Below are 17,026 nucleotides of genomic sequence, written 5' to 3'. Positions count from 1 at the left end.
GCCCCACCGTTGAGACCACTCATGTGAGAAACAAGTAATAATCAAAGATTTTCTTCAGGTGACATTGAGCGACGAACAATTAATAATCATTCATGTAAAAGAGGTTGCTTATGCAAAAACCTTACCAAAGAGTCACAATATGGTGACACTAATGAATCAACAATTGGCATTAACTCATCTAGAGCCAACTCGTGGATTTTGTTTATAGGCATCTACGAAGGGGTAAAAAGAGCGTGTGAAAATCAGTTCTCAATATTTCTCACCTTCCTTCTCCTTTAATGTCAACTAGCAATGATTAAGTGACGTTTACAGAAGCACCACTTGCATTGTTGCCTCCCGATTGATAGTTGAGGCGAACATTACTACCTTTGGATGAAGTTGATGGGGTATCATCCTCCCCCAAAAATCTACTTGTTAACGATGTCGTTACATCTTTAAAATCATAATCTGTCAAATAGCTCGGCTTTGACATGACAGTGCCTATGTCAATATCTCCAGAGAGCATTGCCACCACGCGTGACATAGATGGCCTCGTCATCGGTGATGCCTGCACAGGAGAGCTGCTCTTATCAGTCTAGTCGCTTCAGTTTTGTCAAACTCTGTCAATCTGGGATCCACCAGCCCGAGAGTTTGGTCGTTTTCATGTAAAGTCCATACCTAAAAAAACATCATGCCACGGTCAAAGGAACGTATAAATAAGTTCTTCACAACAATGCCAAAATGAAGCTAAGCGAAAGCAATTCCTACCCATTCAAGAAGATAAATCTTTTCTGGATCCAAGTTATTGTAAGAGTTTGGTCTTCCGTTGAGGATCTCCAAAACAACGACTCCAAAACCAAACACATCGGCCTTCTCTGTCAAATGGCCAAACAATGCATACTCTGGTGCCAAATAGCCTCTACAATGCAAGATAATCAAATGGTTGCACAATGTTTCTTGAGATCATTAGTGGCATTATTAACATGATGTGTCTTATAATTTCATGCAAGTATAAATGTGTGTGGCTATAATATATGTAACCTATGGAAAAACAATAAAGGATGGCTTACATTGTCCCTGCAACCCGGGTGCTAATGTGGGTTTTCTTGTCATCATAAAGCTTTGCCAATCCAAAATCTGATATTTTTGGGGAGAGTTCTGCATCGAGCAAAATATTACTAGCTTTGACATCTCGATGTACAACCCTTGGCTTTGACTCCTCATGAAGGTAAGCAAGTCCTCTTGCTGTTCCTAACAATATATTGAATCGAGTAGGCCAGTCAAGGTGCAAGTTACTTGTTCCTGAAATATTAGTGAACACATCCAATCAGAAACATTTCTTAACAATTTTAGAGTGCTTGAAATTGCAAACAATGTTGTTTTTGTGCAACCTAAAGGTAGATAGGTTTGTACCAAAAAGTGCCTGATCAAGGCTCTTGTTTTCAAGATACTCATAAACCAAAATGTGGTGGCTGCCTTCAATGCAGCATCCATACAATTTCACTAAATTCCGATGTTGCACAGCAGATATGGTAGCAATTTCAGATACAAATTGCCTCATCCCTTGGTGAGATGATACTGAAAGTTGCTTCACAGCCACTACTCTACCATCAGAAAGTGTACCCTACAATGTACACAGAAAGACAATTTCGTGAGGTGAAAGGAAAGAAAACAAAAGCTATTTTCTTCTCTTGCTCTCTCTCTCCTTTCTCTTGTCATTACTTCAAGTACATGATATTGATGTAATACGAATTTCACCTTATAAACGGGGCCATATCATCCCTCTCCTAGCTTATTTGAAGGATTAAAATCTTCAGTTGCAGCTCTCAATTCAGCATAACTGAAAGTATATGGTCGGGGGCCTAATCCTAGAATATCTGCACATTCACAAAACAGTATGACGTAAGTTTTACTTTCGTGAAAGCATTCTTACTTCTGTGTGTTAATGTCAGAGCAGAGAAACTTGAATTGGGTAAAATAAACTGAAATCCCGTCTTCGGAGAAAGAGAGAGAATTACAATTTTTGAAACATTTGTACTTACAGATACTCCAATGAGATCAATTTAGAAAAGCTGGTTGGTATTGGGCCTTCAAAAGAGCCCCCTTGTAAATGCCTACAGAAACATATAAGAAGCTTGTGAACAAATTATCCATCTCAGGTCTGCTTTCATAAACTGCAAAAGATCAAAGGTTTCTCTACTTACAAAGAAGTGAGTTGTGTCCAATTCCCTATGAAATCAGGTATCTTTCCTGAGAAAGGATTGTCCGATGCCCAGCTAAAATTCAAAAAGTTGACTTATTCTAAGCTCATCCAAGAAAAGCAATCTCAAAGTACTGGATAAACGAACAAATCTAAAATACGATTTAAGAGCCGTTCTTACAGCTTTTGCATCTTGGTGAGCTTGGCAAATGTTGAAGGAATTTTACCACCGACTCCAGAGCTGTCCATGTAACTGGGAAAATCATAAGGCAACTGATTAATACCCATTTCATACGATAAAGTGCAATTTTTGCTCATCCGTAAGGAATTAACATGTAATTCAAATTTGATGATTTAACGAAGCACTTACAGTCGCTTGAGCTTGACTAAATTACCAAGTTCTGGAGGGAGTGTTTCGGAGAAATTATTTGATTTGATGCTCCTGCAAGTCATGTTGAACGGGCAAACACTTACTTGAAAGCAATTATTGAAGAGTGATAGAAGGTTGTGTTGAATTGTAAGTATATAGCTGATTAGGAAATAAGATGTGTATCAAATTTGTGTATTCACTTGAGTTTAAAATACCAAGTGTGCAGCTCTAATGTAGTAAGGCAAACAATGCCAGGTGTAATGATCCTAGCAACTAGCTAGATGTAAGGCTGAGATTGTTTTGTGAAGAGAGAGAATCCACCTTGGATTCCAACGGTTATGTAAAGCACAGAGTGTGTATGAATTGTAGAGAGATGAAGAGAATATGCTTTGCTAGAGAGAAACCTTCAGAATATTCTTCAATTGTTATCCTTCTCATTTTCTGTTCTTGGATTGTTCATTCATAACCAGATTTCTAGCTTATAACAACAGGTTCTGTATCTAATGTTTACGACACAAAATTTTATTGTACGCTCTCTAATTTTTCATGGCTTACAGCTGAGTTAGCTCCTTAAGGTTTCCAAGCTCCTTGGGGATGGGCCCAGAGAATGAATTTAATGGAATATACCTGAATGGAGATGAGTACTGCGTTATTGCCAATGAATTACATTACATAACAGGAAACTAGTACTGCATTATTCAATAAAAGCATAATGATTTTTTGTAGATTACGGCATAAATAGTAGCGAAAAGGTGTAAAGAACATAACTGTAGATTATGATATTCAAAATGAAGTATACAAATTGCTACGGATCTCATCAGGAGTATGAGTACTTAAAGAAATGTTCTCTCACTACTTACAATTCAGTCAATGCAGACATATTGCCAATGAATGCCGGTAGGGGACCGGTGAAATAATTCTTACCGATACTCCTACAAAAATTGAAAGGAAGTGTAATCGTTAACTCTTAATCTTACAACATCACCATATTTTTGTAGAAATCCCACATCGGCTAGAGAAATAAAAAAAAGAAGAGTTTAAATATCCAAATCTTACAACATCACCATGTTTTGTATATGAGGCCCTTTGAGATAAACCCCACACCTGACGGATAGTGCAGGTGGTGATTATCAAGTTGAAGACAGTATCGGTGGTGTTGGAAGCTCGTCTCTCTTATAATTCTACAATTTTTAATAGCCAATATATGATTTTGATGAACCGAAAACAGAGAAGGGAGTTGAAAAAAATTCGTACAAAGATGTGAGATATCTTAGAGCCACAAATTCTTTCGGAAACACCTCTCGTTTGTTAAGAGCATACACTTGCCTGAAAAATCAGCAGTGGCATGGAGCTACAGTGTCAAATTATGACGTTAACATATATGGAGAGGCATGGAAATCTTGTTCATCAAGAGATAGTAGTTTAACATACAGTTTGGTGGTGTGGCATGTAGCATTGTTGTCGTAAGAACAGTCGCAAACGATGGCTGGGTTGTTATCGGGGCTATCAAAATCGGTGCCGTTGATGGCAGATCCACTGCAGGGTTCTCCACTGATATTCCACAGCCCCGGCATTTTTCTAAGAAAAACCACCAAATAAAATTGCAAAGGGAGAGTTCCAGGAAGCCAAAACGACGAACCCCACAAAAACAAAACCCAAAACAAAAAACACAAATACAAACCCAGAAAATTCAAGAAATTAGAGAAATTAAATTTTCAAAAATTCAAGAAGTGGCCATTTGAAAATTCGCCCAGAACTCCGGATTTTCGAAATCCTCCATAATATTAATTGAAGAATGGAAGTTCATTACAGTCAAACTTTTTTCTTTTTCTTTCCCCTTTTTTTCCCACTTTCTGGGTTACCACCACTTCTACGGATTCGCTTCCCCGATGCGTGTCAACCTCTACACCTTCTCATTTCCGTCCGTCCGTTCGGTTCGCTGGTCCGAATCGGTGGACTCGAAGGCGGCGGATGGACGAGGAAGAAGGGGGACGGATGAGGGAGTGAAGGGGACGAATGAGGAAGAAGGGGGACGGAGGAGGGAGGGGGAGGAGAGGATTTCTGGGGAAATGACGAGAGTTTTTTTTTTTTTTTTTTTTTTAAATTAAGTTTAATTGTTAAATAAGAATTAGTAATTTATTATTAATTAATTAATTTTTTATTCTTACCTTATCATCATTTAACAGTTAAATTGACAGAAATTTTAACCGATGTATGACATTGCAATATTTAAAATATGAAGTATAAAATTGTGGTTAGACCGATAGTTAAGCTTAATTTATTCTGTAATATATTTTGTCCAAGTTGTATGATCAAATGGCGGCCACTTTTTTAATTTCCCACCTGGAGTTGGCCAAGACTTTGATCATATTAATTGAATTGTATACTGTAATTTACCCAAAAGACGTACCCAGAACCACTTCTCTGCCCTTCGCCGGAAACCATGTCATTATCGGCCACTTCCTTTTGATGCTGGTTCGAAGAGAAAGAACGAAAGAGAGAGCAAATCCTCTGATGCAGGGGTGTGGGGGGATCTGGTGGAAGGAGGATATGGGGTGGCTGGGGTCCGTGGATATGGATTAGCTATGGCATCTAACAGAATGAGAAAGAAGATGAAGGGTGTTTGGTTATGAGTTTAAAATGATAATTGAGTGTTCGGTTAGTAAGATACAAATATTGGGATAAAGTTTTGAAATACACATGTTTACATGTTGTAATATTATTGGGGCACATCAGAAGCGAGTAAATTTCAGTACTCCCAGTTGAGTACCCAAGTATTGTTCTTAAAAGAAAGGCAGCTACAAAATATGCGACTTGTATCATACATTTTTCCCAATTAAGAAAGTTAATATTCAACAATAAAATCAAGAGTAATGTTATACTTACTACCTATTTATATTATCATTTATTTTATCTCTCTAATAACTGTAGTGTCCACCAACGCATATGAATCATATCTTTATTAGAAAGATGATATAAATAATGATACAAATATATGGTAAGAGTAGCATTTTTATAAAATCAATTGGCAATATGAGAAGTCTTACAACCACTTATAAATCCTTATATAATTTAGTCTCTTTTTGTCCTCACATTCTCACACCCAACTTTACATTTGGACCAAGTCTCTGCATGCGCTTTCCTCCGCAGCAACTTGCCGTTGTTGAATGTTCTCATTCACTTGGGGATGTATATAACACTGGCTCATTATATTTCCTCTTCCATTAATTGTAATGATAGCAATATTCTCATTAAAATAATTTCGCTCTATTTTATTTATTTATTTTCATCTGGTGTACATAATTTGAATCTTTTACTTTCAAAGTCACTCTTTAAAAATTAATTATACTAAAATTCAGCCAAATTTAATAATCTAATAGTCATATAATAAATAAACAAACCATGTTATTAAAAAATGAAATTTTGACTAGAAGGAGGATGAAGCGGAGGCTCCGTGAGATGGGCTGTCATGACGATACCCATCGTTATGGCACTGCAGTGGTTCAGATCACGACTGAAAAAAATGGTTTAGGGTTGTGTTTTGTTTAAAAATGATGTGTGTAATCATCTAGTCCAAGTGAAAGACTCTTAAAGTGTCCTCTGAAAGAAAAGCACCTTCAGGTGAGGCCCTAGGGAGACAAAAATGGTCTTGTAACCCTACTGACACGTAATTGGACGGTGAAAAATCATGCGGAGCTACCTTTTTGGAAAAAAAAAAAAGAAAAAAAAAGAAGAAATATCAAAGAGAATCGTTCAAAATAAAATTTTTCATCAACTCTTGAACACTTCATCTTTTTTATATAATTTCTTTATCAATATTATAAAATATTTTATCAAAAAAATAAAGTGACAGAGAGTACAAGTGAAGGACGTTGACGGTTAAGATTGAAGTTTCACTACATATATGAATGGTGGGTACTGATACATATTGAATTATCTAAACCCAAAGTCAACCTCGGGTCAACAAAAGAAAAAGTCATCCGCGTCCATTAAGTTGATATAAAATCGTGTATCCCAAAACGTGTGGCAACAACGTCTTGTTTTTCATACTTGCTTCGCGTGAGATGACGTCCACACGCGAGAGATACTGGTCTGCCATGGATTTTTGCCGGGAATCGATACTGGTGACTATCGAATCCTATCTCATCTTCTCACTTCCTCATTAACAAGATTTCTTCACACTTATTTTTGCTTGTCATAAATTCTTCTTAATTTTAAGCAGTCAAATCAAATAAGTTGAAAAAGATTAATTATAAAAAATTAACAAAGAGGTGTGAAAAGTAAAAATAAGTGCTGACAGAAAATACAATCGCTTTTAATGCCCAAGGCCTATCTCATTCATTGGAAAGTAGACTATTGTAGCGAAGCGTGGTAGTTCATATAGTTGGCAATGGCGTTAGGATATTAATGGCAAAATTTAATGCCCAAGGCCAAGCATTGAAATATGTAACGCCACAACTGCTGGTTCATATATAGTTGTGAGAGAATTTTCAATGTATCCAGTACACAAGATGGTATACCACTTGTTACTATACAAATAGTGGGATATGTGTGCTACAAAGTTAATAACTTAAAAAATAAAATTTCGCACAACTTCCATTAAAACACATGATGTACCGCTTATATTCCCGTCACAATTAAAAATTTCTCATATAGTTGCAAAAACTCAATAATTCCTTCCAATCCACCAAATACAACAGCAACAATGCTTTGTCCCACTAAGAGGGATCGGCTGTATGTCTCCCAGAACGTTACTGTGCTTTGATTTGCGTCAAGTCTGTCGTCATCTCCGGGAACGTTACTGTGCTTCCAATTATAAAAAATTAATAAAGATGTGTGAAAGGTAAAAATTACTGTGCTTCCATTAAAACATATGTGTGCTTTGATAGTCATTGAAAAAGTAGACTATCGTAGCGAATCGTGGTAGTTCATATATAGTTGGCAATGGCGTTGGGATATTAATGGCAAAATTTAATGCCCAAGGCCAAGCATTGAAATATGTAACGCCACAACTGCTGGTTCATATATAGTTGCGAGAGATTTTTCAATGTGACCAGTACACGAGATAGTATACCACTTGTCACTATACAAATAGTGAGATATGTGTGCTAAAAAGTTAATAACTTAAAAAATAAAATTTCCCGCAACTTCCATTAAAATACGTGGTGTACCGCTTGAGTTTCCATCACAATTAAAAATTTCTCACATAGTTGCAAAAACTCAATAATTCCTTCCAATCCACCAAATACAACAGCAACAAAGCTTTGTCCCACTAAACGGGATCGGCTATATGTCTCCCGGAACGCTACTGTGCTTTGATTTGCGTCAAGTTTTCCATCATCCTTGGGTACTCCATTCTTTTCTTAAAATCTATTTCCAAGTATTATGAGGTTTTCCTTTACCCTTTTTACACTGACCCTCCGTCTTTTTCTAACAATAGCATTTGTAGGACTTTTGTTCACATGTCCATTCATTTTAACCGATTTTCTCTCATCTTATCTTTAATTGCTGCCACTCTTATTTTATATCGAATATCTTGGTTTCTAATTTGGTCCTTCTAATCCACCCAATAATTGGTGGAATTTGTGGCCATGTGTTTTCGATGTGCACACCTTGACAAAAATATTGTTTGAAATTTCAATAAAATTGACCAAACTGCAAAGGCATTTACATAATTGAACATGTATTAGAACAACACAAGATGGCAGTTAGAAAGATTGAAACGCCTCTATGAGTTTTTTGATTTTTAAAAAGATGCATTTTCGTAGCTTTGCCACCATGTAGTCCTTTTTTCAAAACAAAAAAGTAAACATGGTAATCAAATTCTTCATAAAGCCTTTTCATTCCTCATCATCACGAAAGTTTAAATTCATTCCTTGCCAATTTTATTCCCTTTCAATTTCGTTTCCCATTTACAAATTAGAAAAACATTTATAGTGGGAGGTTTTTTAATATACTCAACAATAATATACGGAAGTTGGCCACTAGGCATATAGGGTCAATTCGTATTTAAGGATTCAAAACGACATGCAGGAAATTAGCCTAATTAGGCGAGCTTCGGTCATTGTCTGTTTGAGGATGGCAATCATAAGTGTAGAGTTTGCCATAACGTGTGTCGACATCCGATATATACTAGAAAACAGTGCCCACGCGTTGTTGCGGGATTAAAAATTACAAAATAAATTGTATCAAAGATATAGAAGATTGTGACATAGAAGATTAATATTATTTACGTTGAAAACGTTAGGAAGATGTTTACATACAAAAAAGATTACGATTGGAACATGAAAAGTTTTTGTCATGTACCGTTGGTTGAGGTAGCAGAAGATGTTGTCCCATGAACTAAGCTAGTAAAAGCTAGTAAAAGCTAGTAAAAGCTGTATTTTAAATCATATGGTGTTGCGTTTACTCCAATTAAAAAAAAAAAAAAAGTGAAAACAGTTATGATAGAAATTCAATTAGCAAAGCTACAACCCAGTGAGAATATGAATTTATAAATTAGATTCACTCACATAGAAACAATTACCTTAGCATTTGCTAACTCTGTATAAGTTGTTCATGAAGCGCAATTTAGAGCATTATTCTTGAAACCGTAAATCACGAACTTGTTAGAGCAACACTATTAAGTATCAACAGGAATGGATATATTCATTGACCACTTTTAAAAAGTAGAATCTCAAATGAGATGAAAACTGTACATTCACTAAAAAGTAAAATCCCAAATGAGATGAAACAATCAAAGATTCTACTCATATAAATATGTGAGCATGAATGAATATTCAATATGAACATAAAATTATTCTCTTAATTCTGTGAAAATAACGTAACAAAACTTGAAACGTACTAACCGTGTTCCTTTAATGCGGATATTGTCAATGTTCACCCTATGAATCAAACCTCGAAATAGTTGCTCTCAAAAAAAAGGCAAACACTATACTCCTAAGGATGTAACGTAAGTATTCCATATCTGCCAAAATAATTATTTGTATTAAATACAAATCGAAGTTAATTAGATAAGAAGATAGTCATATATAGTTTCGTATCATTTGTATCTGTATCTTACTTTGAAAGCCTGATTCCCTTTTGAAATATCTCTATGACAAAGCAATTCAATCCTCTAGTAAAGAGAAAATACCAAATTCCAGAAATGATACATTGGAATAATGTTTTAGGTCTTCCAATATTAAAAGGTTAGAAACTCAGAAGACAAAACACCACAATTCATTAAATTCAAAGTTGCACATATTTCTTCTATACCTTGTATATCATGTTTTTTATATGATTGTGACTAAGACCTGATTTCTCTTTGATCAGCCTGGGCAAAAGCCCACAATTATTCTACAAACTCAACACATTATATACATAGAGGAAATTGCTAATGTTAAAATTCAAATAGATTATTCTCTGTAGAAAACTCAAATAGATTATATATCAAAATTCAAAAATAAAGATAGAGAAAAACATTATGACTATTGAGCTAGTATTGAATAATGGGTTCACCATATTTATAACTGAAGAAATGCAATCCACCATTAAAATTCTATTAATTAAATAGTTACCCCTATATCTTTTGCTAATGAATATTCAAAATATTTGGCGATAAAATAATGAATAATGGAATAAATTAATCATCAATTAATTATCAACTAAAAATAAAATTCGTTAAACCCTACAATAGTATACATCTACTAAACAGAAGTTAAGATAACTAATATTGAATTTGACCTACTATTTTACTTGTATATTTGTTTTTTAAATTCAGTATAAAATTTGTTGAATGGATACGAAACACCCAACTCTATTAAATTAAATATTTTTTTTAACAAACGATATTATCCACATTAAGTGGGTGGAGGAGTGGGTTAATCCTCACAATGGGTCAGCAATAATGTGGCAATAATAAAATATTAAGTATTTGGCAACATCTTCTATTTGTGCAATTTGGAAGGGCTGGATTCTCACCTTCTCCGGGGCTGCTTCTCCACATCAATCATCACGAGAGAGAGGGAGAAAGCAGGTATTCTTCAGTGTTTGAGTCCTGTATATTGGTAAAAAACCAATTAGGTACTTCGAATTACATAAACATCTTCCAATAGTTCAAATTGGAACTTGAATGAATCCTGAATAAAATGAAAATAATTACAGAATCTAGGAACAAACCATGCTTTGTCAAATGGCATATTTAACCTGGCATATAAATATTTCCAAGTAAATTGATAGTTACCTCAAATCAGAATAGAATAGGATAAACCTTTTATAAAATATTATGAATTAACTCCGAAAATTTTCTTTAACCCAGATCTTTTTGAAAAAAAATTTATATTAATTTGATGCTTTGTTTGGGTTTGGGAATTACGGATGGTTAAACAAAAATTAAAGAAATAAAATGACAATGTACTGATTTTGCAGAGATACCTGCTGATGGTTTTGCACCTTGGTGAGTAGTGTCATGAGTATTTCATAACACCGAATCTAAACGCAAGATAAGCTAAACAACAAATAAAGTGATTCAACACATTCTGAAAGAAAACCCCCAAAAAAAAAATAGTTAATTCAGTTCCCCTAACTAAACCCACAAAACACAACTAATCTCGAGTAGAATAATCTGAGAAAAAAGACATATAAATTTGCTTGACCAAGAAACTAAAAGATAAACCGCACAAAGAAATTATGCATATTTGAAAAGAATTCAACCGATTGTAAAATTCTGTTGGAAAAAAAAACTAATGACAGGATTTCAGGCATCAATATTCTTTACACTTAAAATGTCAGAAAATTTTTACATAAAAAAATATTTCATCGATACAGCCTGGATACAAAAAATTGTAAATTTTTTTTGTATTTACATGTATTATCTTTATGAAGTGATATGTATATATGTGTGTGTGTGTAATACTTAAGTTTCAGAATATATAAACTTCAGAACTTAATTCATTTTATAAACTAGAATGAAAAAGATGACTTACACTTTTAAGGCTCCAATATTGATATAAAGTTGAGTCAGTTGATTTGTGGCTACCAACTGTAAATGAAAAATGTAAATGCTAAGTTATATTACATGTTTAATTGTTTTGGCAAGTGCTAAGAGCTCGTTTGAATGTGCTTTTAAAATAATTGAAAACGCTTTTAGTGAAAATATTTGTATAACCAATTTTTAGTAAAAATGCAAGTAAATCCTAGAAAAGCACTTAAATGCTTCCTCGAAGAAGCACATAACTGGTGTTTCTTGCAGAAAACACTTTAAATGCTTTTGGAACTCAAAAACATTTTCTCTAAAAGTGTTTTTAGTTATTTTAAAAATACATCCAAACGAGTCTTAAGTTATGTTATTATGTATGATAGCTTGCCAAATATTGATTAAAAAAAAAAACAGTAAAGGGTTAAAACTTAGGATCAACTCACCTTCCTTGATCTATTATGGAGGAATAAACAGAACGTTTCTTGTACTCTTCTTTAACCACTTCACTAAAAAAAAATTAATCTTTAAATATTAAAGCTGAAGATCTTAAATTCATAAGTTATAAACTCAATAAGCTAGTTAAAATAAACATCCACCACGACATAGAACGGAAATTAAGTTGTTTTGTTTCTGAACATTATTTTAGCAATCAAACGGAGGAAATCTGTGTCATACTAAACAAGCAGTGGTTGTTAAATTTAGTTCTTTAAATTTTGGGTAAATATCAGTTTATTTAAATTTCGTGATTTCAACATTTGGTACATTAAGTTTTTTTTATTCTAGAATCATATCTAAACAGTTAATTTTAAAACAATCTTTTAATCAAACTGACAACACTGCCATTAAGTGATGACGTGGGCTACGGGCACAATGACCTTGAAACTTGGGTTGGTTTGATCTGGGTTTTCAAGTAAGTACTGCAGGGAAGTGTTGGCTGCTGCTGCTCCGCTCCCTCAACGCTCATTTTTTACACATCGCATCGTCGATCCGATCCCGGCTCCAATCCGCCAAACAGGTTCGTCCCCCGTCCCAAATCCCTAATGTGTATTGTTTATTTCTGTCCGAATTTTGATCTGATATTTTTCCATATTTCCAGTAAATCATTTGTTATTCCTCCTCATCTCTCTCAGTGCTTTCACCGAAATTTTCAGTTCTTAGTTCGTATTTTGTTTGCGTTCAGTGTGATTCTACTTGCAGCCTGAGGTGTGATTTTAACCCAGATTAGTTAATATAATTAATTTTTTTTTTTTCTGATTATGTAACTGAAGTAGCTAAAGTTAAGAAAGAACAATTGTGGCTTAAAGTCTTCATATTTGAAAGTTGAATCTCAGCCTTTGAGAGGCTTTTTGAACGTGTGCTCACGTATGCAGGGGATATCAGTATTTATTTGCTTGTTGGTTCTTAATTTTTGTGTTTCGTTTTGGATTTGTTAATATATCATTTTGTGCATCTCAGTCTGTGAATCGATGTTTTAGATTGGATTTTTGTGGCTTTGAATTTGTGTGCCTGAGAAGAGTTATCCAAAGGTTTGATTGAACATTTTTCCTCTTTCTGTTGCAATTTTGCTGTCGTTGTGGCCCTTTGTGAGACTTTGATTTGTCTTTTTTTTTCTTTTTTTTTTTTTTTTCGCTTTGTACAACTTTTGTAAAAGTGAAGTGTTCGTTTTCAATTTTGAGATTGAATTCAAGCAGATTTCCAAGTTTTTTTTTATTAATCTTAAATCATATTAGTTAATTATAGTTAAATTAATTTTATTTATTTATTTATGTTATGTTGCTGAAATAGCTAAAGTTGAGAAAGAACAGTTGGAGCTTAGAGTCTTGCACTTGGGAGTGTAAATTTGGATTTATAAATGGGTTTTTTTGTTTAAATATTTGGGTTGTAATATTGGGGATTTTGTTTGTGGCTTCGAATTATGGGTGATGGTGGTTAATTTGGTTTTGTTTTTGGTTTCAGGAGATCCGGTTTTTCGGGTTTCTGACGTTTCTTTGCAGCCTGCGAAGGCCTCTGTATTTAAGGTCAGCATTTTTAAAATTCTACGCTTTTTATTAGATTTGCAGCCTGACATGTAATTTTAAAGCTGAAATTTCCAAGCTTTTCGATTAATCTTAAATCAGATTAGTTAATTATATAAATTAATTTTTTTTTCTTTCTATTATGTAGCTGAAATAGCTAAAGTTGAGAATGTTGGATCTGTTGCCTTAGGGAAGAAATTTTAAACCTACAAAAGCTTGGTTTTCAGGAAATCGCCAATCCTGCAGACACTTTGGGTTTCCTGGTGAGTTCTCCGACTTATTTGTTTCGGGTTTGAGTTCTCTTTTCTTTGTTCAAATTTTTGTTGACTTTAATTTTAAAAATCGAGGTTTTTTTTGTTCAATGATTTTGTCCATCTTATTAGCTTTCTCACCAGAGATCTCCGCCATCACTGCTCCACCAAACTCGCTGATAGCGTCCACTCTCTCAAACCAGGTACGACTTCTTTCACTTTCTTTTGTTTCCGGGAAAATTTAGGGCTCGAAAGTGTGTAGAATTTTAGAAGTAAAAAAAAATCTCGATCTTTGTGTCGTCCTGTACAACCATCTTATTCTACCATTGTAGCATAAAGTTGCACATATTATTTGGTTTGTAGATAGAATTATTTGTGTTTTTTAGTAGCATGGGAATCTGTAGTCAACATATCATTTTCTGCAAGACTGAAGATTAGTCTGTAATGGATATACAGATCTTTGAGAGGACACCCATCATTTGGCTGATTGCATAGGATTGCTACATCTGAACACTGTACAGGTATAGTTTCTTTTTATATTACCTTGAATTAACAAAATATGGTACTTATCTTCGTTAATTCGAGAAGATAAGAACTGTTTGTCGTCAATTCAAGGTGACATTAGCTTCTCCTCAACTAATGTCTGCCCTGTTCCTTTTACTTTTATGTCTACCTTTTTTGTTAACAAATCGTTTGGCCTCCCATTTTTTACCACACTTATAGATTATAGTAAAATGAAGCTTAAATGAGATAGTTTTAGGAGGAATTTAGGTTTATTTGTGGCTGTGAAGTTTAATATTTAGTTAATTACATTTACAGGCGATGAGATAGTTTTTGCCTATTCTTCCACTTGGTTTTTGAACTGCACAGAATTATGGTTTTGTAAAATTGACAGTCAGCCCGTGCATTAAATGGACTGTTTATTATCTTTGAGTTAATTAGATTCAAGCAATTGAGGTTGAATAACTTTTTGATCATCAATTGTTGATGCGCTACTAATCTAATTGGGTACGTTGTATATATGCATGACCTGATGGTATTCCTTTAAATTACTTATATGCAAAAATTGTTTTCTGTGATGGTTCTAAATGATTTGTTAGATGCTATTTTGGCTTCAGTTGTTTTTCTTTTTCTTCTACTGATCCTTTCCTATGTGGTTGATTTATAGGCCTCTTGAATTTTGAATTGTGATTGAAAATTGGAGTCCGCACATGGAGTATAGGTATAACCACTACTTATTTTTCTTATTACTTTTCCTTTAAATGTCTTTTGAGTCTGAGATTGAGTCTCTATAGATTGTAAATTTCAGACACATGCATACTTCAGTGCATACAAGAAAGCCAATGTTTTTCTTTTAGGTATAAAGAGCCAAATACGTTATAATATATATATATATATGTATGTATGTATATATATATATATATTTCTTCAATGAATGCTTTGCTGTTTTTACTTTTAATTGTTTAGTTTAATGGTTGTTTGGATCCTTAAAAATATTCTTCGTTTAAAAGTCTTTTTGGATGGATAATTAAATCGATATAGATTATGTTACCTTTTGCTGTATCAGATTTGTCATTTTCTTACTGGCTTCAGTTCTTTCATTTTTTTGGTTTGTTCTGTATATTTAAATGGGTTTTGTTTGTTCATTTCTTTTTTTCTGGATATCGTTTAGATTGATATTGTGAATGTGTTGTTTGGTTCTGTTTTTTATTTCAGGAGGTGCGGCTTTTCGTATTTTTGGCCTTTTTTATCAGCTGTTGTAACATTTTTGTAATAGAGGTGAGTAATTTACATATTTTTTCAAGCCTTTCTCTAAGAAAGTAATAATTTTTTATGAAAGTTGTGAGACTTCACTTCTATATTATCTCATGCTTAAATGTGTTTGATGTTATTTTATGAATATGTTAAATGGGTTAAGATGCATATTGTTGTTTACAGAGTAAAAAATAGTTAGCTGCTGTTTTTTGTGTTTTGGGGATTTTATCAGATTTGAAAGAAGACGGAGACGAAATTAATTTTGAACAATCTGTGTTTGGGGAATGCAACATATCGGATTTAGGTTATACTGTGCAAAGTTTTATTGTGTGTTGTTATCTGCGCTATACCATTTCCATGCAGGCTTCGAAAGTTATTCATGAGCTTTTATAAGCACTTTCCATATTTTAAGCTGTCTGTTTTGGGTTCTTTTCCATTAGGTCATTAGTTACTGAATGATGGAGAAAGGAGGACCATACCATTGATTTTGGGTTCTTTTTATAATTTTATGATTTTGGGGTTTTGCAGGGAGCGCTGATGTACTGATTTTATGGGATTTTTTTTTTCCTTGCAGGATTTTGGGTCTTTGAAATGGTTACGTGTTGTTTTTAACTTTTTGGTTCTCCTGTGTTTTGTTCTTCATTGCTTCGTGATTCTCATTTTTCAGTATTGGGTAATGGAAATTTGTAAAAATAGTCGTAGTTTTTTTTAGAAAGTTGGCATTTTTAGTTATATTTTATGTTTAATCCCAAATGTAAGACTGGAAAATAATTGAAATGATGGTTTATTAAAAACTCCTCTTAATTTTTATTTTCTTCTGGGATTTAAAAGCATCTTTTCCCGATTGGTTACAAGGGTTATGTTCTCTATAATTGGTTCACCATGTTTGATTAGTTTTAAGTTCAAAAACCTTACCAAAGAGTTACATTAGGGTGACACTAATGAATCAACAATTGGCATTAACTCATCTAGAGCCAACTCGTGGCTTTTGTTTATAGGCATCTGCTAAGATTGCTTATGTTTTATTATACATACTTGGCTATCAGATAGAAAAGGGTGGTGCTATTCACACCTATTTTACCTCCACCCATTCTTCTTAATTTTCGACCATCGGATCGAATGAATTAAAAGAGATCAAAAGACAAAAATTACCAAAAAAATGTGAGAAATTAAAATGGTAGTGTGAATAGCACCAACTATAGAAAAAGAAACATCCATTTTTTTTTTCCCTTCGATTAAAAGAGGAGATTTACACTGCAACATACTAACACAAAATTGACATGAAAGTTTGACTCAAATATCTATAAAATTGTATGTTATTTTAGATATACATCATCATAGCCAAAACCTTAGAGGCAGAAAAGACCCAAGGACAAGTACAGAGGTGCACAAAAGGATAAAAGGCATGCATAAATCATTTCCCATTATTTATCACCTTCCTTCTCTAATAATGCCAACGAGCAGTGATTGAGTGATGTTTACAGAAGGCGCAGGGTG

The 17,026-nt window shown here is 33.8% G+C and overlaps 1 protein-coding gene and 2 long non-coding RNA genes across 9 annotated transcripts in view; 2 read left to right on the top strand and 1 right to left on the bottom strand.

Moving 5' to 3' along the window:
• The window catches only part of LOC125476539, a 44,293-nt gene extending 40,937 nt beyond the window's left edge, over window positions 1–3,356 (top strand). For all 4 annotated transcript variants that reach the window (XR_007257868.1, XR_007257858.1, XR_007257855.1 and 1 more), the window contains one exon: window positions 3,107–3,356. This is a non-coding gene — a long non-coding RNA (uncharacterized LOC125476539). The remainder of the gene's footprint in view (window positions 1–3,106) is intronic.
• LOC125476537 (probable LRR receptor-like serine/threonine-protein kinase At1g56140) lies at window positions 72–1,748 on the bottom strand. Its single transcript, XM_048582782.1, has 4 exons — window positions 1,393–1,748; window positions 1,050–1,281; window positions 748–898; window positions 72–657 (listed from the first exon to the last, which is right to left on the bottom strand). The coding sequence occupies exons 1-4, from the start codon at window positions 1,538–1,540 to the stop codon at window positions 535–537; spliced, it is 654 nt and encodes a 217-aa protein (XP_048438739.1). The 5' UTR covers window positions 1,541–1,748; the 3' UTR covers window positions 72–534.
• Window positions 3,357–12,367: 9,011 nt separating the features above from the next.
• On the top strand, window positions 12,368–16,333 carry LOC103933245. Of its 4 annotated transcripts, none has more exons than XR_007257834.1 (8): window positions 12,368–12,523; window positions 13,465–13,526; window positions 13,672–13,786; window positions 13,907–13,977; window positions 14,231–14,295; window positions 14,943–14,996; window positions 15,491–15,553; window positions 16,104–16,333. It is a non-coding gene; the product is annotated as an uncharacterized LOC103933245 (long non-coding RNA). The 4 variants fall into 4 exon arrangements; XR_007257835.1 differs by having other exon boundaries at window positions 16,058–16,333; XR_007257833.1 differs by lacking the exon at window positions 16,104–16,333 and having other exon boundaries at window positions 15,491–15,631.
• The last annotated feature ends 693 nt before the right edge of the window (window positions 16,334–17,026 follow it).

Source organism: the organism of the source record quoted next, unplaced genomic scaffold (assembly GCF_019419815.1).
Source record: "Pyrus x bretschneideri cultivar Hongxiangsu unplaced genomic scaffold, Pyrus_bretschneideri_v1 Contig19, whole genome shotgun sequence".
In the NCBI taxonomy this organism is placed as follows: domain Eukaryota; kingdom Viridiplantae; phylum Streptophyta; class Magnoliopsida; order Rosales; family Rosaceae; genus Pyrus; species Pyrus x bretschneideri.
The sequence above is the reverse complement of the archived record's forward strand: the minus strand, read 5'-3'. Positions and strand labels throughout refer to the sequence as shown.

Coding starts and splice junctions, on each gene's coding strand:
- LOC125476537 (XM_048582782.1), bottom strand. CDS start 1,540: ATGAGGCAATTTGTATCTGAAATTGCTACCATATCTGCTGTGCAACAT. Junction 899..1,049: donor ACCCGGGTTGCAGGGACAAT/GTAAGCCATCCT, acceptor CTTGCATTGTAG/AGGCTATTTGGCACCAGAGT. Junction 658..747: donor AGATTTATCTTCTTGAATGG/GTAGGAATTGCT, acceptor ATGTTTTTTTAG/GTATGGACTTTACATGAAAA.